Here is a 24,522-nt window from a genome sequence, read left to right as displayed (position 1 = left end):
CTATTCTCTTATTTCATGCTTTGTAATTTTTAATCTATTTTAATCAATGTTTTCTGTATAAGAAAAAATTATGATTAACCAATAGCCCAATTGCTTTCTGACTTTTTGGTGGGTGGGAAGAGAAGAGCAGATGCGATTTTCAGATTCTCTTAAGCTTTAAGCTGAAAATACACCCATGAGTAGCTAAATGCATTCCAATAGACCAACATCTCTTATGCTTTTGGTGATTTCTTATTTGTGAACTGCCTTTAATGTCAAATACGCAGCATTAGCCTTGAGTAGCTGCATTTCTTATATGGACAGATTTGGATATTTGTTCTGTCAAGAGTAAATTTAAATTCCTGTAGGCATCATGTAAACTCACTCTGGGGAAGTTCAACAGAGGCATCCTCAGATTCTATATTAACATGTAATCGTTTTACATCTAATTTGATGAAAGCTTGTCCCAGCCTCTGCCTAATGCTCAGAAATGGATGGAAATTAGGAAGCCTACATATTAGATGTTTTTGCATCTGCAAAAACCATTTATGGTACCAAATAAGCAATTGATGGATTGGCTGTGTGTGTATGTTGTCCTCCTGTATTAATTGTGCCAGGGGAAAAATGTTGGTTACATTTTTGCTGTCTATAATGTGCTCTTATTCTCATCCAAGAACCTGACTGTAATCAGCTATGCTCTTTTCTTGTGGTCTCCCACTTTACCTAAGGGAGAAAAATAATATGCAATAGCTTTGGGAGACTATAAAAGCAATTTATATTTTTGCTGCTTTTTTTGATGTACAACCAAACTGTTCCCAAAAGTCACTCTGCATTTTTTTCTGGGTCAAGACTGTTAACGTGAACTAAGACCTGTGTTAAATCCCTTTAGCTCCCTTCCGGCTGCCTCGCTGTGTGTGACCTTGCCATTAACTACCGCTCTTCCTCTCCTCTCATCCAACCACATGGTTATAGCCAAGATGTCCATCTACAAGAGAATGCGACGGGCATGTTGTTTTGATTGCGGACGTTCTGAGCGTGACTGCTCGTGCATGTCAGGCCGTGTGCGTGGTAACATGGACACCCTTGAGAGAACCTTCCCACTTTCTTCTGTCTCTGTTAATGATTGCTCCACCAGTTTCCGTGCCTGTAAGTTTAACCCCAACACATGCACTTCCATGTCTGTGCTGTCTGTGGTATCATCCCCATCTTGTGTCCTGCCCTGTGGGTTCTGTGAGTCCGTCGGACTGATGTTTTCTTCCCCGTGTGACCTCGTGTGTGGTGATGTGTTTCCCCAGTTGCCTGTGTCACTGTGTACTTGCTGGGGAAGGCCTCCTTTCCCACTCTGTTAACTCATGCTTCTTGTAATAGCATGCAGGACTGTGATAGTACAGTCTGGTGATATTCTCCCTCTCTCCTTTAAGTAAATATCGATGGAAACTAACGTGACAGCTAATCAAATACTACGTTAATAGAGAGATGTGTGGAAATGTATATCTTAATATTTGGGGAAAGGATAGACATTGGATTGGGTCAGAGGGAGGGAGGAAAAGGGTGTAGAGACAGCAAGCCAACTCCAGCATTAAGTTGCTTTTAGTGAGCTTAGATGGCTTCCAAAATACAACAAGGTTTCGATGCAGATAGATATTTTTTAGTGTGTCTCCCTAACCCTGTGTCTCATTCCTCCAGCGCCAGATTGTGTCCTCTGTTCTGAAAAAGAGTCTTCTAAATCTGCCAACCTATATAGACTGCTGGATTCCACAGCTTCCCCTCAGAAAGATGACTAATTCAAAAGATCATTCCATTAATATCTTTTATTTTTCCAAAAATATAACCCCCTGTTTAACTAAGATATCTTGTAGCAATTTTAGCAAAATAACAACAAAAACTGTATGCCATGAACCTCCATGATTTCCCTAAGTACATTGCACAGGCCTTTGAGGTCAGTCGTCTTTATCACCCACGCGCTCAGAGATGTTAATGAAGTTGTCAAGGTCTTGCAGCTGGTAGCTGACAAAGCTGAGATACACCAGATTCCTGAGACCTCCCTCACACTGGTATTCAGCGTGGACTTTGCTTGTGTTTTATTGACATAGTTTGTTGGTGATGTTACTGAAAGCTCCAGCTCATACACTGAGATGCTGGGACCTGGGTCCTCATCTAAGGGCCGAAGGGGTTGTGGTTCCACGGGAGGACTAGGGATGCCTTAAAGTGTGGCTGTAACCTTATTTTCACATTTTCGCAGCACAGGAGATAGAAGAAAGTTCTTCCTTCTGTGCTTCATCCCTCCTCTTGAAGCACCCAACACATGTATTGACACCCATTCTCTCTCGTTAAGTGCCCAGAGCCGGTTGAACTAAACTTTCACCAACAGGAGTTAATTCACACTGGCAACAAGGATGGAGAAGAGCACTAAACTCTTGAGTATTACTTGCTCAACTCACATGTACTGGTGTTGAAGGTGGTCCCTGTGGGGTGTGCTTGTTTGATGGTGATCCACTGAGGCTTCCAGGGTTGAGGGAGCCCTAACTTCGCTGCGTGCAGCGGAGTGTTGTGCCATGCCAGGTGTGATGTTTGTGCCTGCAGTTCAGGTCTGAGGCATGATCTGTGCATTGAGCTGTCTTAGAGGCATTTGGAGAAGTTCCATCTGGGACCAGAGACTCATCTTCTGATTCATGACTCACTGCCCCTCCAGACAGTGCCAAGAGACATTTGTTTGTAAAAGTGATACCTTATGGAGGATGTATTGAGAGGGATTTTGGACTGTCCCAACCACATTGGCTTAAAAACAAACTTTTTAGAAAGGAAGTTTCCTTTAACATCTTTCTTACAAATGCCACAGTATGAACCCTTACCCTTTTATCCTTACCCTAAGAGTTCTCTCTAGTCCATATGACACTACCGAGGTGGATGAGGTCACAACCACACAAAGAATTTGTCTACAGTGTGTGGAAAGGCACTAGGAGCTGCAGAGGAAAGGCAAAGGGGTGAGCTCTGGTGGCACAGTTTGGCCACATCTCTTTGATTGTGGCACATGTAACCACCAGTCACCTGGGTTATCCTTCTGCCCTAAGGCTCATCTTCTGTTTTCAGATAATCACTAGGCTCTAAAACCTTGGCCAGAGATTCAGTGGAGAAAAGGAAGGAGCCACTCAGGCTCTAAACTAGGGCCCTGCGGTCATGTCTTGGCACTGGTCACCCATACCAATCACAGAAAAATCTGTGTCCTCTGCAGGAGGCCCATGATACCCAGTGTGTGTAATTTCCATTTTATCCGGGAGAAACCATAACTGGAGGGATTATTCAGCTCTGCAAATTAATCCAAGCATTGATAGAGGCCAGGAGAAGAAAAACTTGAGGTGGGATTGTCCTGTCCTCTCAGAAACATCCTGTGCATGAGGTTGCTCTCCTTCCTACCCTTCTGAAATCAGCCTTACTGTGGAAAACATGGGGCTTTGGGTTGTATATTGAAGACTTAACTGGTACTGACAGCTCAGGGGGGTTCGCCTCCTCTGTTTCATCAGTCTCCCTGCTGTCATCACTCCACCAAACAAAAGCAGATTTCATCCATCTGTGGGTGAGACCACTCACCTTTGACCATTAATAATAAGTTAGAAAAATCCATTTCAATTTGAGCCCCTTCGTGTGCCCACATAAGCCCTTTTTCTCCAATTAAAAAATGTCTCTCTTTCTGTGGAATTCCACTGGCAGAGCTCCAAGAGCAATCCCTGGGCTTCCCTCACTGGTGGTGGGGTTGGGTGGTGCCCATTTGACAGAGCTAGTTGACTCAAAGAGCAGTGGTGAGAGTGGGCTTTTCATTAAATATGAGCAGATGTGAAATGTAGAGGGTTTGTCAATTAGAAATGGCAGGAGAAGGGCCCTTGAATCAAAGTGAGGTCAGATGGGTGGATCAGATTACTTCTCATACATTCTTTAGTTGTTCTGAAAATCATGTTGAATTAGTGTCAGCAGAGCCATGATGGGTTTTGCCCTTTGTCTTTTCTGCAAGGGCTGTATTGTTTCCCAAGACACTCATTAAAGGTCATTATATTATTACGGTGCTTGCTTTGGTCGCAGTTTCCCAGTTGAGCCAGTGTGCTTTGGAGACTGCCTAATTCATTTCTCTCTTGCCTTCTTACTATTTTTTCTCTCGTAAGGGGAAAGATTTCCGTTTTCAAGGGGCTTTAAATTGAAACACAAAGTCCCATTATGCATTTTCTGAAGTGGGAAGAGAAGTAGCCAATTCCCAGGGGAGTGGTAATACATTAAAAGTGTTCACACAGTTTTAGAAGTCTGCCTTCTAACAGCAGGCGCTGCCTGCTCCAAGCACCTCTCCTTGGAGGCGTGGCCTATCACCTTGCTTTGGCGGTTGTGAAGTCACGTGCTGTTCTAACAGTTGTCTCCTTCTGTTGAACTCAGGAGGTGTAAGGCCAGCCTGTGCTGACAAAAATATCTGCAGAGAAGAAGGACTCATTTACAAAAGATTTAAAGAACAGTGTCAGAAAAGTAAAAGCAATGAGTGACCTATGATGATGCATCACAAGATAATTCTATTTTTGGCAAGATTGAATTGTTCAATATGGTAGGCTAGAATACGTGTACATAGCACCATTTTCTGATCATCCCAATTTTGTTTCCACTTCGTGTGGTCCTGGGCAGGGGTACTAGCTCTCTTAAAAGACGCTAGGATGGTATGAGCCCCAGACTTTACAGAAGTAGCTGTATTCTAGTACTATCAAATATAAGAAATATATGTCTAGGCTATTGTGAATAATGCTGCAATGAACATAGGGGTGCATACATCTCTTTGAATTAGTGTTTTTGTTTTTTCAGATGAATACCCAGAAGTGGAATTGCTGGGTTGTATGGTAGTCTACTTTTAATTTTTTGAAGAACCTTCATACTGTTTTCCATAGTGGCTGCACCAATTTACATTCCCACCAACAGTGTACGAGGGCTCCTGAATTGCTATGATGTACACCTGAAACTAATAGGATATTGTATGTCAATTATACTTCAATAAAAAAGCATATGTGTGTGTGTAGCAACATACACACCCAGATAAATATCAATCTCATTTCCCCTCAATATAATTTTGTAAAATGGTCCTTTTTCTCTGTTCAGCATCTATTCTTGTTATTTCAGTCTTGCTTGATATCTGATTGCTAAGTCTAATAAAAAGGGACAATTAAAATTATGATATAGTGACAACATAGGATCCTATTGATTCACGCCTGCTGAGAGCTGCCTGACATGAGGCTGGCCACAAACCGTCAGTAACCCTGGCATGAACAAATTAATCATGTGCTGGAAGAGAGACAGATCTTTAGACTTGCACTTGGAAATAGTTCTAGCTAAAGTACATGCGTGATCACTCACATCAACCTTTCAATTTGCTGATAGTTTAAACCTGTACAGTTGCAACCTTTGCAAACTACTGGAGCTAATTTTAAATTGTGCATGACTTTTATTTTGAACAGAAATATAATACAGGGAGGCATTCGACTCCATTGGTTAAGTTGAGAGAAGTCCGATACGATTAGGTTGAAGGGAGCCATACCAAAATCAGTTTAGTGTAATCTTGAATCTTTTCAGATAATAAACAAAAATCACCTTATGCCGAGTAGCCTTTAGTTTCTACAGGCAGAGAATTAACATTGCCAATAGAACTAAAGTCACTCCATGAACTGACGGCATTGTGGAGTACGTAAAATCAGATACGAGGCGGGGTGCAGCTAGCTCTAGGAAAATGTCTAAAATAGGACACACTCTCTGCCGACAGTCTCCAATGCCTGCTAAAGGGAGACAATTTAATAAGCTTCATTTACAAATCAACAGCCTAGAATTATCTCATTCCTTTTATGTATAGTTTTGGGTGACTCCCTCAAGCTCCTCAATCCTAAATTTTATTTGTTTATTTTACTTCTGGGCCCTGAAACCAAAGATTCTCCCTTCCTACCATCACCCATCAGTGATAGAAAGATACGAAAAATGAGAGCCAGAGGAAGCTCAGCCCAAATCAATTCCGTCATAGTTTTCCATGCATTTTTTTAAGCCCATTCATTCTGGGTCTGCAGTTTCTCTCATTTCCTCATGCATGTTGGTATGGTTCTCTCCTCTCTCCCTCTCTCAATATTCATGACACCAAACACTAAAGCTGCCGTTGAATTCTAGCTCTTTCGCTATCCCTGGCCCATGAGTGCTGATTCGGTGATCTGCACTTCATTGCAGGAAGTGAAAACAGGAGGACAATAGGGCTAGGCAGCCACTTAGTCATTCCTTGAGACTAATAATGTCCCTGGGTGGGCTTCTTATGGCACTTGCTCTGGTAATGGGCAAGGCTACAGAAGCCAATGCTTCTCACTTGATTTTGTGGTAGCCATATTTAGCAATGGTTGACTGGAAATATGCCTTCCTACGTGCTTACGCAGTGGTCAGCTCATTCAATCAGCATTGCAAAGCAAAAATCATGCCTGGGCAAAATTTCCTTTGACAAAAATCCCTTAAATTACCCATCTCTAAAGAGCTCCAAACAAACTAGGTTTTCATACGTAGGAAACAGCTGGTTTTTTTCAGTTTAGTGTCAGGGGAAGCAGTTGGCTTTCATTTGGGGTCTTCATTCTGCTCTCCTCTTGTCCCCAAAAAAGTATTGTTAAATTCTTTAAGGTAAATACGCTATGAAGAGGCACCACATGTAGATGAAAGAGAATAGAACAGTAGGCAAAAGGCAGTCAACTTTTCAAAAGAAATCTTTTGCAACAGAGTTGGGAGACGAGCAGTAAAAAGGTCAGAATGAGGAAAGATGAAAGGGTCCCTGTGTTTACCCCATTGCTTGGACACCTCCCTTCCCAGGGATATGATGCTTTAATAGGTGACTGGGCTCTTCAAGGACAAACTAGAAAAGACGTTGGCGTGCCACAAGTAAGCTGAGCAGAGGTCCTTATGCAAGGTGACATGGAAATTATGTTTGCATTTTTATTCAAGACAGTGCCAGTTGTCACGATACTCACCCTGACAGCTCCTACCACCAGGCAGCACATTCTCCATCTTGCCTCCATGGTGGAGGACAGATGAGGCCAGTTAGCTCTTCGTCTCCCTCTTCTCTGCTATCTCGGGCGACAGATGTCAGGGCCAGCCCGCCTTTCACTTGAGCTTTCTTGTCAAGGCTCTGCCTTGAGCCCAAATCCTGACCTTTACTGTATGAAATAAAGTACTGATGAACAAGCAGAGGTTTGAATTAGAGCAGGCTTGGAGCAAATGTCAAGTCCATCTCTGCCTCCCGCCTCCACCTGCACCAGTCTGGAGTTTGCATCGCCTTAGGCTTTATGGGTCTGGAGAGACATAACTTATTAACAAAGAGTTATTAAATTTTTATCAATTTTACAACACAATGTAAATGCCTCCTATGAATCTACATTGTATTCATTATCATTTAAAACGTTAATTAAGTCGAAGTTGCATTTGATTTCTCTCTAAATGGGCCTCTGGGAAGAGGCTTTTAGAAACATCTGTGGGAATGTGTGGCTCATGGAGACAGGGAATCCCCCAGCCCGCGTTCAGGATAGCCCCCTGAGTTGACTGCTATCACGTGTCTGTGGCTAATTTGTTGTACTGTGATTGGCCATTGTCTCAAATTAGTATCAGACCAATAATGGTGTAAAGCCACTGGAGAGAGGCCTGTGGGACAGCACAGGCTCCACTACATTCTGCCTTCAAATCCCATCCAGACGGAAACGAGCAGTTGATCTCAGCACCTCTGCTCTCAATCATGCCTTAGGATCCTCCCTTCTCAGATGGTGCCCATCATTTCAGTTGGATGCTTCCTTCATCTGAGATGGGCGTTTGTCATCTGGCCCAACAAACTTAGGACATATGCCAGCATGCCTATGGGAAAGATCTTAGTGTTTGTGATCTTTGACTTGCGTTTAAGTCTAGAAGCAATGAGCACAGAACAGCGTAATGGGAACCATTTTCAGAGTGGAGTGGATGTGGAGATTATAAACAGATCATTCTCAGTGGTGAAGAGACAAGGAGAGTGAGGCCTACCAAGATTTGCTGAAAAATTGCTTTCCCCTTTTGAGGCTAGGTTGATGTTTTTGTCTTATCTGAGCATAAGCCCACTCCCCAGACAGATTTACTCTCATTGTAGGTGTCTTCCATTACCCATTAATAGCTGTTAATGTGATGGTTCTAGGAAATGGCCAATTGCTTAATTTGGATTCACATTAAGACTAAACTTAGTGTAGTCTCTAATCTTACTATATGCAAGGTACTCTGCCAACACGTGAAGGGTGTGTGTGTGTGTGTGTATGCATGTGTGTATGTTGTTGTTAGATTTAACACTCACATGGCATTTGCGTCATTGCAGGCACTGTTCTATGTCCTTTATGAATATTAATTAATTTAATCCTTATTATGAGGTAGTAACTGTTATTCACAGTTGAGGCACTATAAACTGAGGCCTCTGTCAACTGTGCCATTTACAGATGAGGCAAGGAAGGTGCAAAGAGGTTAAATGACTTGCCAGGAGTCGCACAGCAAATCAGTGACAGTGCTGGGATTGGAAAACAAACTGGGTGGCTCCACAGTCTGTGGAGTCAGTTGAGTTCTCAGTTACTTACACAGTTGAAGAAGATTAATAGGTCAGTCCGTCTCCAAGGAAGGAGAAAAGATAAAGATTCTAGTAATGAAAACTCGAGACAGCATGGGGAGTGCCGTAAGAGAGAGGTTCGAAGTGCTTCACAATGCAAATTTCACCTCCTGTTGGTCAGTGAGGAAAGGTCCCATGGGATGTGGCATTTCGGAAGTGCCTTGAAGAATGAGAGAGAAAGGGTGTTCTGCCTAACAGCATAAGAAAAGGCGTCGCAGTGGAGACGCCTGGAGCCTCCTGCTCAACAGCTGGTCACCCAGTTTGGCTGGAGCTTAAGACCTGTTCAGGGGAGTGCGGGGAGAGAGCCCTGAAGGATAAATAGGGCCACCCTTGGTAGGGGCCAGGTGATGGGATTCTGTTCTTAATCTGTAATACAATAGAAAGTATTCAAGGTGTTTGATCAGGGAAATGGCTACAGAGGCTTTGTTTTGGGAAGATGTCTGGCCATGTGGAAGAAGGGGCTGGAGCTGCGGAGGCTGTGGAAGGCAAAAGCAGCACAGAGCTGTTCTGAGAAGTCTTAGGAAGGAAGGTGGGATCGCCAGCCTCCAGGACTCCACAGCTGAAGCACATTACCCAAATGCAAATCAAAAGAATTAAAATCTTTTGAAAAGAAAGTTTAATTAATGGCGCTGAAGCAGTTGACTTCTATTAGTTAAGTTTCTTGAGCACAATTCTCCCCAGCTGACCTGGCACTCATCGCAATTCCTACTTAGGCTCACTGGTGTTTTCTTCTTACTGGAGGAGAATTTACTAAAGTCTTGACCAGGACTGGAGACCTACAGGGCTGCATCGACTACCCCTGGTCTTGGGGGTCTATTCCCTCTCTTTCCTTTTTCTGACCAATATTTCTTCTTCTTCCCTCATCATTTCTCCCTATTTCCAGTAAGACTCACATCTTGTGTGTGTTGAAGGTAACAGGGCAGGCAGCTCTCAGTTGCTGGCATGATGGCATTGGCCCAGGCTGGGGGGCAGAAAGAAAGCAAATCAAAGCCACTATTTGGGACATGAGACCAGCCCTGAGGGTCTTGGCTCAAGCTGCATGCAGTAGCTTTGGTTAGAGCTCCTGGGAATTATTTTTTAAATCCCTGTGTATGGCAATGAGACTTTTCTCCTCCCATCTTTCTCAGGGAGACAGCACGTCCCCTTACATCTATGGAGGAAAAAAAATAATAAAGTGCTTCACATCCCATTCACTGAAAATCCACTGTAGTTTTCAACCACTTATCCTACTGCAGTGGAAATACAAAACACATTTTCTGTGAAGTACTGCCACACAAAATACGAGGAAGTCATGTGGCATCTAAGTACCATGGCACTATTTTCTTTTCCCTTTTATTTCTTTGTGTACAAGGCCTTTGCCTGCATTCATTGTATCTGTATGTCAGCATCCATGACTGTAGGATTTGTACACACCGTCGACCCTAAAGGATTGTTAAAACAGCACAGAAAAGCACTTGAGTCCTGGGTTCTCTCACAGTGTTAGAGTGTGAATGCTGAGAATGCCAACTTCTGGAAGTGGAATAAGGCAAAATGTACCCACTCAATTGGCTATGTGTTGTCTTTCTTCTCTTGGGGGCTTTCTCCCAAACCACCGTGTTGAATTATCATTAGATAATTAGCGAGTCTTCCGTCCCCACATTTGCTTACAAGAGCAACGATTTGCTTACCCAGCCAATGATTTTCCCAAGAGGACTCTAAAAGTCCAGCCTTGTCAGGCCCACACATTTGAAATCTGAGAGGGCATTAAAAATCATTTTGTAAATAGTGCCTAGTTTGGAGGGAGATTCTAGACATGCTCACAGATTCTTGTTCTGAGGGGACAATCTTCTGATGTCCAGCTCACACAAGCTGGGTGAACAGTCTGCAGATTCCAAAGTGACCATTCTTCTCTGACCATCTCATTCAGTCATCCTCATGAGGAGCTGTCCTCCCACAAGGAAGGGAAACAGCAAGAGAAAAACTCCCCTGGCCTCTTCTGGTAAACCTGGAAGCCCTCATTCTATGCCTTTCAATATGGCAGGGTGAGTAGCACCAAATATTCCTGAGCTACAGAGAAACCCTATGCAAACTCAAAGTGGAAGCTTTTGTAGAAGATTTGCATCAGGGGTGATCAACTGCACTAAGAAAGCTTTAAATGCAGTGAGCAAGACTGCTCCCTGGAGCTGGAGCCATGCAGGATGTACAGACAGTGCATAGAGGGGCATTTGTAGACCACAGAGTGGGGCCCTCTTCTGGGAGTGGAGCTGACTGCTTGCGTCACAGTGATTTCCATTTTGGCTGATGCCAGCTTTTGGGGCTGGAGCCTCTTGGATTGCACTCAGTCAAGAAAGGACCTAGGGGCTGCCTTCCTTCCTTCCAAGGTCAGAAATGTAACATGCTGGCATCCTTGACTGGGCTTCAGATGTTGGCAAGAATCCCTGAGTAGGAAATGGCCTGAAGGATTCCAGTTCAGTAAATGTTTGATGAGTAAAAGAATGAATAAATTAAGCGATTCTCAATTGTCAGTTAAAGGAATAGGGGTACGCGAGAAGCAGGATATCCCTGGATCCATGAAGTTTCCTAAAACTTTCTAAGCAGCTAAGAACTGGGATACAAGAAGATTAAGAGGGAAATCTAGCAAGAAAAAAAGGACATAACTAAACGGTCTTGAAAATCATCAACTAGTAGGTACAATCCACATTCTTTCTGAAGGTTAACTATTGGGAAAGAAAGACGGTCTAGAAACAAAGACAAAAAATCACAGTAGGCAAAAATCCACCAATGTTTCAAGTGAGGAGAGAGAGGGATATTACCCCACAAAAGATACACGTATATGTAGAGCATTTGTCCTAGAAAATAGAGGACATATGATTCAGTTTTACTAATTTTGATGAACCTGATCATTTTCCTGTGAGTGAGGGTGACACAAAAATATTAATGCATCAAGTAGGGGCAACATGAGGAAAGGGGCCCATTTGTAGAGAGCTGTCACCATCTGCACATGGCCACGTCTGCCTGTCCAAATGTGAAGCAACATTTAGGGCCAGTCATACCTATTAGGATCATTGCCTCGGACTTGAGCTGGGCAGATTGAATCCAACAGCACCCAAGTGATAATTCCTCCCACCTCAAGGTGTCCAAAGGCTGAGTACCTCATGGATCTCTTCTGTTAAGTATCATTATTCTGTTTATTCTGCTCTAGACAAGGAGGGGGCAGGGGGCTTTTTTGATTGCTTGCAGAGCCCTCTCAGGCTGCACCAAGGCTTCTCTTACCTTTGAGTGGCTTTGAATTGCTCTCTGCGTTTTGTCAAGGTTGATGTGGCCATTTCTTCAGCGCAGATGAGTAAATTTCCACATATGGCCTGTAATATATCCAACTGAGAGAACATGTCCAGCAGGGATGCTTCAAAGCCAAAGCCCTAAACAGGTGGTACTGAGAAAGGAAGTCAATGACCTGCAGAGAGGAGAGACGCTGGTGAAAACGACAGAATGAAACTTGCTAGGAATGTAGATGGGGAGGAGGAGGGCATCAGGTCATGTGGCCTGGAAGTCTTGGGATGTGGATGTGAAATGTGCAGGGGGCTTGTTGTTGGAAGAGCCACTCCTCCACAGATTTCTTCAATGAAGATCGACGTAGATATCTGTTAAGCAGACATCTGCTGTCTTTTCTCTGCTGTATATTAGGGGATTCCTAAGCCATTCTCCTCAATGTGCGGTGAGCTAAGTCATTTCCTTGGCAATTAAAGCCTGAAATTCTAGGGAGCCTCAGAGCAGGAAAAGGAGATGAGGCGTGAGATTTGTGTGTTTTCTGGGGACTTTGGAAATCAGTCCTGGTGCAATCATGTTTTGATATGTTCACCAAATGAATGCTCAGTGGTTGCCAATTGCTGTAAGAGTAATGCTTTCCATTTCCATGAGTCTTTATGCTTCTCAAGGCACCAACATCATCTCATTTCATCTCAGCAAACTCAGAATAGGCATCCTCCCTTACTACTGTGGGACTTTGGGCAAATTTCAGAACTTCTCTATTCCTTAATTTGCCCATCTGTAAAATGGACATAATAATGGGCCCTATCTCATGGAGCAACTATGGCTTTGGTTCTCATCATCCCTCCTTTTACTGAAACTGCCTTTATAACTTTTCTGTCTTTAAAATGGACAGGGAGATAGCGAATTCAGTGTGTTCTTGGAAGATGGAAGGAAGATTGGAGAGCAAACAAGAGGGGAACAGATGGTGGAGAGAGATGACATTTCTTTCCTTTCAAATTCTATTAAAATTTCTTTTCTTGATGATGGTCTTGATCTCAACTCATCTTTGAGTTTGCTGTTGAGACTTGACAGCATCACCTTTCCTGAATTGCTTTATGAGTAGTTGGGCTCTGCTTGTTGTTGATTTTCTCATTGATGAGATTAATGCAAGGACGGAGGCCAAGTCCTTTCCCTATGCCTTGACATTGCCCCTTTCTTTGAGCAGACCTGATATGAGGATGGGTCTAGAAGCTGGTTGAGTGAGTATCAATACACATTTTGAAATCCTAAGGATTCCATTATCCTGCTCTCTCCTGCATCCTGCTGATGGCTGAGTTCTGTGATTTGATCTATGGATTACATTTCAGATCTTCTCTCCTCATTCTCAGTGGCACTGCCAAGTTTAGACACTCATTTTTTTCTCACCTGGCCTACCACCACTGCCCTTCAATGAATTAGCCTCCTTTATCACTAAACCACCACCACTTTTATTATGTTAAAGCGCAGGTTTGATCTTGTCATCCCATTTTAAAGAGGAAAAAGTTTGGCCTCAACCTATTTTTCTAATTCTATCCTCCATGTAAGTATCCTTCGTCTAACCATTGTCTAAAAATTTTTTATTTTTGTTACTTAACATATTTCTATAACTTTTTCCTGTACCTGTGATTCTTTCCTCCTGCTTTTCTAGCTGATGGAAGCTTACCCGTCCTTTAAAGCAGGGTCAGCAAATTATGGCCCATGGGCCAAATCTGGCCCATCACCTGTTTTAGTAAATAAAGTTTTATTGTAACACAGCCATGGTCACTCATTTGCATATTGTCCATGGCTCCTTTCAAGTGAAAGCAACAGAGTTGAGTAATTGCAACAGAAAGCATATGGTTCACAAAGCCCAAAATAGTTACTACCTGATCTTTACAGAAAAAGTTTGCTGACTCTTGCTCTAAACACACAGCTCAGATATCCGCACTCTGAAAACTTCCTGACTGCCCTACCCCCACCTCAGATCAGAAGTAATGAATCTTTCTCCTGTAATCCTGTAACACTTCATATAAACCCCATTTAGAGTAGTTTTTGTGTTGAGTGTTTTAGAAGTCAACAACAAGAAACAACAACTTTCACTGGTCTTCACATTCTCAGCATATTGCACGCAGCAGCCAAGGCACACAGTACAAATTCAACAAGTGTTTGCTGAGTAACTTATAAACTGTGTTGGGACTATGTTCCCATAGTTTATTAGGCACTTTTCTCAAGAGAAAGGAGGACCTTGCACTTAGAGGCCTTGCTTCTTGTTACCTTGTACCATCCTGAACAAAACGTGTTTCTGAACAGCTGCTTCTTTGAGTGCTGGAGCACTCTTGAATAACTTGAACTACAATTGATCACTGTTTCTTTTGAAGGTGATATTTTTTCCACTGCTTTGCTGACAGGCACAGTGTTTGGACTCTAGTGGATCTGAGGATGCTGACGTATTCCCCTTCCATACGCCACTGGGTATTGAGTCTGGATGGATAGAGGTGCACATCGGGAATGCATGGCAAACCTATTGCTTCACTACTCCCTGGGTGACCTCACTCTGCCCTTCAGGTCTGCAACACGTTTCTAACTCAGATAAGCTCTTTTCATCCATCTATGATTCCCCATTGATTTGAATTTACCCTAAGTGTTCTGAAGCCAGGGCTTGTACCTTAAATCACTCAGGCTCCAGCTGGCTGTGGGGACCTTCTCTGGCTTTGCTGATACACTGGCTGAGACACTAGGAGTTATGTCCAGGCAGCGTAAGCCCCCAGCTTAAATCCTGACAGCCCTAATATCCACCAGATTCCCCTGCACGCTCCACATCTGCGTGAAATGGCTCCTGGCAACCCCGTCTCTCCACAGCTAGTGGTAACCAGTGGAGGTGGGAGATGAGATGCTCTCTCCTACGGCTGAGACCCTTCTATTCAAGTTCCCTGTAATAGGTAACCGGAGATACTTTGGGCTCAAAGGAAGCACTTTGACATTTGATTCTCTTTACATGTATGCTTTACCCAACTCAGACAGATAGAAGAACTGAATGTCGAGGGGTTCCACAGCTCCCGGCGGAAGGAACAAAATTGTTTGTGGACGTGTTTTAAGGGGTACCCTTTTGGTTGCTGCATAAGCAATCTTTTTTGTTGTAGTTGTTAAAGATTAAATCTCAATAACTTTTTGAAATTAGAGTGGGCTTCCCACCAACGGAATGGGCAGTGGCACTCAGCCTCCTCTCAGAACAATCCAAGAGCAGGCTGCCTCCCTCCTAAGCTCTGGAATGTTCGCAGCATAGTGGTCTTGCTTGAGATCAAATCAGGGCACCATAGGAACTGTCATTTTTCATTTACTGGGGCCCTTTGATCCCATTTGGGGTTTATTTGTTTCAAGTGAAAAATACAGTCCCTCCTGCATACATCTATCCTGTAGAAGACTCTTAGTTTTTTCTGTTAGAGATCAAATCAGAGTGGTAAGCAGTGTGGTCATTAGTTATCGCCATCAGATTTCTCAACCTACACTTTATTGCTATTCTTACAAAATCACCAGCCTTCTCTGTTGCATAACGATCACTTGTAGAAGCTACAATATGCCTTTCGTGGGTGCTTGGGTGTTAATTTATTTCACAGTTTCCTCTGCAGATATAATCAGAGTCAGCTATCACATTCCTGTTTCTTCCTTTTATTATGTTCCTTTGCTATCGTGTTTGTGTGATCTTTTTCTGAAAAATGACAGGTAGTGTTTCTCTGCTTCCTGTATCTGTGACTTATATTCTCCATGACTACTCTATTGCCATTTAAAAAATATAACATTTTATAGATGTAATCTTAGATTATTTATAACTCAGATTTTGTTAGATGAGAAAATCTCCTAAGTGACATTTTGGTTTAGGTACATTTTTTAAAGAAAGGGAAAATATTCTCTGCAAAAACATTTTCCTCTAAATTGTAAATGAGGGAAAAGCTCTCAGTAAGATTATAATACACTTTTCCTGATTTCTTAGTACATCGAAATGTATGGACATTATTTTTATGTAAGTGATCAAGTTGTGGTGTTTAATAACACGTTGTTAGAGGAAAAAGAGCTATCCCTTTTGATTTATTTGCATATTTACTGGGTGACTTACAGTGCTTTACATATTAGAATTGGTTTGTCAACAATTAACATTCTAGGTTTTTATATAACCCATGCTTCAGGTAATAGAGGATTATTAAACTGCAACCAGTGTGTTAGAAATCTGCCGACTAGTAATAAAATTCTTATGTATAACGGCAGCTGAGAAATACTGCTGTATATTTATGCATAGATTGCAAGACAGATGATGGCGGGCAAACTGCAGAGTGGCTTGAAACACATCTACCAGCAGGTGGCGCTGCTTTTCTATAAATGAAACCCTCTACCTGGCTGTATCTAGGTACTCGCCACCCCCTAACTGTCTGCTTTTTCGTTTCCAAATGCCCCTTTATTTCTCTCAAATGAATTTCTAAAACTGTGTTTGCTTGTTTGTTTGTTGAGGAGATATACCACCACTCAGACAACACCTCTCAATTGCTGAGATTTCTTTAAATCCAACGTGTTCGATGTAATGCTCGTTTGGAACAAGTCCTAGTTACCATGTTTTTAAACGGTAACTACACAATGCCAGATTCTCACCCCTAAAACGGATTACCTCCACCATCTGATTATTGTTATGGGGCAAGTCTCCATTTTTATCTAATAATTATTTATACAAACAAATTCTCTAGGCTGCATTCCAGACCAGGGTAATGAGGAACATTTTTATAAATGTGGCCTACGTACCAGATTAATGTGCTGTATAGAAATAATTTTAATGTGATGCTCTTTCACTGAGAATTACTTCAAAATCCAAGTAACCAAAGAATGTTGCTTTTCTTACTTGGCCAGAACTAAATTTCTGATAACAGGATCAGAGATTTTTTTTTTTCTTAATAAGATCGTCCATACAGAGGCGGATCAGCTTGTCCATGTGGGCCTCAAGGAAGCAAAAAAAAAAAAAAGATGTACAAGCAAAACATTTATTTTCTTTTGGTTGTTTAGTCTACACATAGCCTATTTCTCAAAAAAATTTTTTAAAGACACTGCTATGTCTTTTTACTAGCTTTATTTTTCTTTTAAACCTATACTATTCCTTTTATACATGATATTTGGGTGTAAACAGGGGCCTGTACAGGAGACAATGGATTTATTGAGGTTATGGAGGGGGAGAATTAAAATACATCCCAGGATGACTCATATATTTGTTTATATTCTTCATTTTTAAGTGTTACCTATCATATCATAAAGAACTTTGAATGCAAGTATTTTACTCTTTTTGTAATTTAAAAATTTGAAACCATTCATTTTGAGACTCCAATAGGAATTCTCTCTTTTGAATTTTTAAATGCTTTTTAGGTATACTAGATTGGGGGGCCAGGTCAAGGATCCAGATAACATAAGGTACGCTCTTATTTTGTTCACTCCTGTGCATTTGGCATGGAAAATCCTGAAGCATTGTTGATTAGGTGGAACCAAGGAGGAGAGGATTGGGGAAACGTTTCCTTCTCAGTGAATCTGCTCGAAAGCACTGGTTTTGTTGAAGATGTTTTTGGAATGTTGATTGCAACCAGTTTCTCTTTAACGTTCCTTCTAGTTCTCTTTTATAGGGGACGGATCAACCTGAGTAGTTGGAGACAGGAAGTAATCATCCCAGGGTACAGGTTGGATTCACCTGCCTGGCTCTGAGGAAACAGCCTTGTGAGTTTCACAGGACCCCTTTCCAAGGCATTAAATAACTTTATTTTCCTGTCAAATACACTCTCCAGAATAAAAGCAAGACCTCCAGTGGAACTGGACCATTGCCAGGGGCCTCCTCGTCTTTAGTTTCATGCACGTATGTGTGTGTCTTATCGTGGACCCTTATAACTTTCAAGTGGCCAGAAAGAAAATAGGCTGAGTTAAGGAGTTTTGATAGCCTTTGCCAAGCTGCAAATCACCCACTGCCCTCTTTGAATTTGAGTATTTAAATTGAAGGAAAAATAACTTTCAGAGGATTCAGATTATTACCCAATATTATCAAAATTCTGTCATTTGGAATTTAAAGCTCTACACTATCTGACCCTTATATTCCCGACTATGCCCTCAAATGAATCTTCTGCTCCAACCAAGCTGATTTTCTCATGGTTCCCTAGCTTAGTACTTTGCTACCTCCTTGCCTTTGTTCAAGCTGTCCCCTCTGCCTAGCATGCCTTCCCACCCTTTGCTGCCAACCCCTAGTTTATTTAGCATCATGGCTTAAGTGCCCCCAGTGTGCCAGGCCTGTATTTGGTTCTGGGGATATGCAGGTGAGCAAGGCTGACATCTCTATCCATCCCACTCTTGTTTCAAGTTTTGCTTTTTTCCCCTGACCACCCCAGATCTTTCTAGCAATTATTGTCTAAAGCATTTCATTTAGCCCTCAGCTGCCATTATCATGTATCTTTTGTACTGTTATTTCATGTAAGTTGCAAATATGCATATGTATTTAATGCAATTGTCTCATTTCTCCAGCTAGACTTGTGATTCTCTCTTATTGTGCATCTTTAAAAAGATTTTTGAAAAAAAGAAAAAGCAAAGCCCAGCCCCCACCCTCAGATTTTTGTTGAGTTGGTCTGACATGGGACTCAAGCATCAGTGTTCTGTAAAGTTCTTCATTTCATTGTATTGAAAAGCAGGGTTGGGAACCACTGAGCTAGACCGTACTTTCCTTGGACCAGGAATCCTGTTTGTCCTATTCTGTAGTGCTTCTGGGTTGAGTCTGGTAGGAAGTGCTGGATAATTATTTGTGGCAGGAGAGTTATGAGGCTGTCAGTCCATGGCTGGCTCCTGTGATATCCATCAAGTGACATAAGAGAGCATTAAGCCCAGAACCATTACAAGTCAGAGCTGTAAAGGTCCTTATACTTAATACTGATCCTCCAGGAGTGGAAGTATTTTGCCAAAGACACGCAGTTGATCCAAGCTGAGACTAGAACCCAGGCTCCTCACCATTAGTCTGTGCTTCTCCTCTCTGCAATGCCGCCTCCCTGGCAACTAGGAGCTATTTATTAGGAACCTCACTAGGGGCTCAGCACTACGAGAGATTCAGAGATTTGTAAACTACCATACGGGTGCTTATAAGTCCCAGTTGGGGAGCAGGACACATTGAAATGGAAAACAAATTATAATGCAAAAAGTAAGGAGACATCAGAGGGGTGTGAGATGAGAAGTGCCAAGGGGTGTTTAAAGAAAGGAGAGATTCTACCTCGTTACACTCATCAGGGAAGGCTTCCTGGAGGATGTAGGCTAACCTGTTTCTTGAAGAGTGGGTAGAGTAGGTAGGTGAAAGAAGACCTGGTGGGAAGGAATAGTGAAGGAGTCGCGGCTCTAGTCCTTCTTTCCCCTGCCGCTCCCACCATCTCCCACATGCACGCCCAATCCCATGACCTCCCAAAGAAATTCCAGGGACGGAGCCCCTCACAATCAAGCAGCACGATTTCCTTTAATTTAGAGGGAATGGTGGGGGTTTCTCCATGTCTCCATCTGATTTTCATTTGTTATTGCTCTGAATGGCCCCAGCCTTCTCCAATTGAATCCTGTTTAAACATTTTCTGGCTTTTCTTGTTTTTATGACACTTGGCATAACCTAATTATGTTGACCTGAGCAGTTCATTAGGGCCACAAGAAATATGGGACAAAGGTGACAGTCGAACAAGATGCAGAAGATGGGCGTGGGGTTGGTACATCTCACCTCATTCTTGAGGTTGAATACCAGATCAATTGCTTGGGGCAGAAGAGAGAGTGTGAACCCATTTAAGTAGATGAGAGTTGAAAGATAGCACATGGGCATTGTGAAGGACCCTGTGCTTGAGAGCTCTAGTTGCTTTGATTTCTCAAAGTCAAGATAATGGTGATAGGTAACATTTATGAAGAGCTTACCAGGAACTCTTCTAAGCACTTTTCATGTCTTCAGTCCATTCTCACAACAACCTTATGAGGAAGGTACTCTGATTATTCCCATTTTATGGATGAGAAAATTGAAGTTAGATAATTTGTCAAATACCCCGGTTTGGACCCAGCAGGGTAGCTTTGAGGACTTTGTGCCTAATTAACCATTATCTTTCTTATTCATATTGCAGCTCAGTTTGAGTTGCCATTTGTAGAGGGATCTTCTATGCCTTACAGTTCTTTTCTCAGGGATAGCACACGAGTGTGGCTGGCGCCAGGGCCAGAGATGTAACGGCGGGGTGCCGCCATAGGGTGGGGATACCGGGCAGCCTTGGGGCAGTTGACCAGCTGGTGACCTCATGCACCATGAGACAGTTATCTTCCCGGAATAGGAGCCCAGTCCTCTGCAAGATTTTAAAGCAGAGGTTAGAAATCCATATTTTTATGGACAATCTTCAGACTTAAAGCAGAGCACACCGAGACAGTATTTTGGTCCTCAAGCTGTCAGTGTATGTGGCCTTTGGTTATCTCATTTAACCCCACAGCGTCTCCAAATCTTGGCGTCTTCATCTGTCCAGAGGGGATAACAAGAGATCTTGTGACGCTGAGGTGTTGAGTAACTTGTCTGAGATCACAGCTCTGACGAGGGTCAGAGCTGGAACTTGGGCAGGGGGCCTGACTCTAGAAGCTCATATCCTCATACTCTTCTCATGTGCAGAATTCTGACAGCAATGATCTGGATTAGAAATCAGCAGACCTTGGTCCTGGTTCTAGGTCTGCATTTTAGTGTAGCCTTGAGCCAAAAGAAAGCGAGGCCAGAACATCCCTATGCCCTTTCCAGCCCTGCTCCTGCATTCCATACCTTGTTCTCTAACTCTGTTGATCAGAACAGGGCCCACCATGCACTAGCATTTTAAAATGTTGCATGGGATATATCTGAGGATAAATTATAGTAGAATACAGACAATGATTTTATAGTTCAAGAACATCTTTAGAAGGTGACTATGCCCTTAAGAAATATACTAAATGCTGTGTTTAGTGTAAAATCACAATACAGATTGGTCCTTACCTCCCAAGGTTAAAAGCAAACAGTCTTTCTAAAGTATTCTGGCAGAACATTCCTCATCAGGCCATGCTTTGCACCTGGGTTGCACTAAAAACCCATGCATTTTATCTTTATCTGAGTTTCAGAGAAAGTGCAACCATCTAGAATACATATTAGAATTCTAGGAGGCTCTTGACAAAACTGGCTCAATGGAAGATATGGTGTTTATGGATGAGCAAATAATAATAATGATATTAATAATAATAATAGTCTTTATCTGTATAGCGTTTTATGGTTTAGAAAACAATTTCACATATACACTTAGATTCTAGGCTGGGCTTCAAATAGAATCATTGGGGCAAGCATTAATTTTAAAAATGTAAATAGATAAGTGAAAATATGATTGACATTTTCTGCCAGTCATGTTTCCTTGAAGCTACTTAGGGGAGGAAAAACAAAAAGAGAAGGAAGTCAATATCCGAGTCAAAACATAGAAGCAAATAAAAACTTTTACCCCAAAGTGGAAATGTAGATCAACAGTGTGTTAACCGGGGGAATGTGATGTGTTGTGTGAAATCGGGTCCATGAGAGACTGGACCCTTTCTGTTTTCTGCTTCTCAGCCTGGGCAGGTGGCAAATCTCAGATTCCTGAGGCAGCATGATCTTTTCTCCACTCCTTTGGGTATCTGACAATTTGTAAATCCATAAGAAAGCCTTTCTCACAAGGCTCTTCCTTAACAATCTCATGCAAACAGCGTGAAGTGATCAGCAGAAAAACTTTGCTTTGTCCAGTGCTGAACAAGGGAGCACTTAGACACACAGGCAGATACAAACTAAGATAACTTGTTTGTAATGACAGGAAGGGCAGCAGAACCAACGCCTAGAACCCCCTTGAGAAAGGGCCAGGGCAGGGCCAGGAGTAGAGTGAAGAGAGCGGGCATTTGCCTTGGGCACCAAAAACCTCAGTAATCAAGATAAATATAGTTTAAAGCAATATTTTTTGAAAAATCAAAATGCAAAAAAGAAAGTCCATGCTGAACGAAATGGTCAGAATTTTAAACACAGACAGAATAAATGGCCATTTTAATGCTGCATTTAAGTACTGAATTTCACAAATCAGTATGGCTTATAACAACAAGCACAACAGAAAACTGACAGCTGCGTCCATTTCTGTGCGCACTTCCCGTGTGCCAGGAACAGTGTGCAATACCTTACAGGCATTTTCTCTTGATGTATTTCAGAGGGACCAGATTTCCCTCCAGGAAATCCAAATCTATTTGGTAATAAACCGTATTAGAAAAAGAGTTCCTTTATAGGCTCCACAAATCCCATTACAGTCCATTTTGTCTTTGTTAAATGTATGAGTTGCAGATTATGATCCCTTTATTCACAATGATGATTTTAGACACTCAGCTCAAAAATACCAGCATTAACTTAAAAAAATATATTAGCATGCTTGTATCTGTTAAGCATTATTGCTTTGTAGGCTCTAGCTGATGATTTTATTAAATATACTGCAGGAGGGGAAAAAATCAAGGATAATTATAAATTCATAAATACATAATTCCTTGGAATAAAGTGATTTTAATGGAATGAGTGCAGAATTATCTATTTCCTCATGAAAATAGCAGAGATGTTCTGATTAAGCCCATAATCTAGCATATGTGAAATTCCAGCCAAACTGATGTGGCACATTTTCTTTTCTGAAACTACCTTTGATAAGAAATGCATTACAAACTCATCAGTTTGGCTTCCTGTTAACAAAGAGACAGCAGCCGTCTGGATCATCCTGGATTCACAGTGAAACTGCCACACCATGTATCCTCCAACTAAAGCTGTGCAAGTTTGACAAGGGGCAGATGAATCCAGGAGTTATTGTGCAGGGCTTTAAATCTGTGCGGCAGCTGACGGTTGAAATAATCATCTATATATGGCTGTGAGCTAGCTGGGGAAAGGTTGAGGCTGTATATTTGCAGCATATCTGCCCTAATGGTTAATCTGTTGTCTCGTGCAGGCTCTTGCAGGGCGGACTTGCAGCACACACTGACAGCTGCGAGGAATTGCTCACGGTACACGTGGTTTGCCTTAATTCTCAGAGTACGGATAGGATGACTCTAACTTAGCTTGAGTTGGAAAATGGGACTTTCACCTAACTCATATCCCTAAATGCAAGGAGACCCTCAGGACTAGCAGCAGGTTGGGTGGCAGGGACACTAGAGTCACTAAACTACCTCTGTCCAGCCTGACTTCCCCAAATCTGTGCACTTGAAGTGGGCTCCGTATGTGTTTCTTTCGTTGTTTGGCTGTCTTGGCAGTTTGGGATTGATAGCGTCCTTTTTGAAAACTGGAAAGCTAGGAAAATGTGAGAAGATAAATGAGAGCAGGGATCAGCAAGGGCCAGCTGGTGAATATCTTAGGCTTTTTGGGCCATACCTCTCTATTGCAACTACTTAGCTCTGTTGTTGTGGAGCGAAAATAACCATAGACAGTAGATAAACAGATGACCATGGCCATGTTTCGAAAAAACTTTATGATAGTCACTGCAATTTTAATTTCATATCATTTTAATGTTTTAAGAAATACTCTTCTTCTTATATTACCCCCCCAACCATTTAAAAATATAAAAACCATTTTTAGCTCATGGGCTGTACAAAAGCGTGTTCCAGACTACAGTTTGCTAGCCTCTCAACTTGAGAAATAGAAGAAAGAAGGTAGTTGTTTGTGCCAGGGACTTGGCAGGTTTCATCCCTATTCAAAGACTTGTCCCCCACAAACATGTACTGCACATGCCAGGGCTATGTAAAGGAGTCTCGTACACTTTTTGGCCTCAAAGCCTTTACCATTGGTGGTGACAGTAGGGAGTAGAGAGAGAAGGAGGAAAGTTGAGAAGAAGCTTTTTTTTTTTTCCCCCTGAGGAAGATTAGCCCTGAGCTATCACCTGTGCCAGTCTTCCTCTACTTTATATGTGGGTGACCGCTAGGGTGTGGCTGATGAGCAGTGTAGGTCTGTGCCTGAGAGGTGAACCCGTGAACCTGAGCTGCTGAAGTGGAACACACCAAGGTTAACCACTACACCACGGGGCCAGCCCAAGAAGAAGCTATTTTTGCTGTACTCCAGTACATTTTTTTTCCAGTTTAATTCAAAGTAAAAGTTATCTTTTATCTTCTACTACCTTCCCAATCACCAAACTCCATTACAATAATTCAAGGAAATTCTTACATTTCTCCTTTCAGTTGTGTATTTGGTCCTAGAATTCCATTGTTCATCTCTGTGTCTCATCTCTGAGAAGCTAATATCTAGTGATCTTTGCCTGAGTCTTTTCTTGGCCCTTGAGGTGATAGAAGCAGTCTGTTCCAAGAAAAAAGGAAAGAGGAGAGCCAAAGGCAACCAGATCTCTAGAAGGAATTTTTTTTACCAAATCCTGAGGAGAGCAGAGCCCTGGGCAAGTTACTATAGCAAGTCAAGATTTTAGTGAAGATGTGTGAACTGAGACTCTAGGCACAGGGGACACTGATGAATGTGGGACTCTTACCAGGATACATATGGAACCTGAGGCTTATGGTTTGAGATGGGGGGCAAGTACAGCAGATACATCTAAAATCCACCAAATTTGGTTCTAGAGGATCCATTAGGCCTGCCGTGTATATGTAGAGAACAT

The 24,522-nt window shown here is 42.3% G+C and overlaps 1 protein-coding gene across 22 annotated transcripts in view; it reads left to right on the top strand.

The window, feature by feature from the left end:
• KCNMA1 (potassium calcium-activated channel subfamily M alpha 1) overlaps nt 1-24,522 on the top strand; it is a 714,937-nt gene that overhangs the window by 584,594 nt on the left and 105,821 nt on the right. For 8 of the 22 annotated variants that reach the window (XM_070491092.1, XM_044761686.2, XM_014836986.3 and 5 more), the window contains one exon: nt 952-1,125. The exons of the other annotated variants lie outside the window; for them this stretch is intronic. In XM_070491092.1, coding sequence (XP_070347193.1) covers nt 952-1,125 — 174 coding nt within the window. The remainder of the gene's footprint in view (nt 1-951; nt 1,126-24,522) is intronic. 22 annotated transcript variants of the gene reach the window in all.

The sequence above is a fragment of the Equus asinus genome, chromosome 2 (assembly GCF_041296235.1).
Source record: "Equus asinus isolate D_3611 breed Donkey chromosome 2, EquAss-T2T_v2, whole genome shotgun sequence".
Lineage (NCBI taxonomy): Eukaryota > Metazoa > Chordata > Mammalia > Perissodactyla > Equidae > Equus > Equus asinus.
Note: the sequence above shows the minus strand (reverse complement) of the source record. Positions and strands in the feature narration are given on the sequence as shown.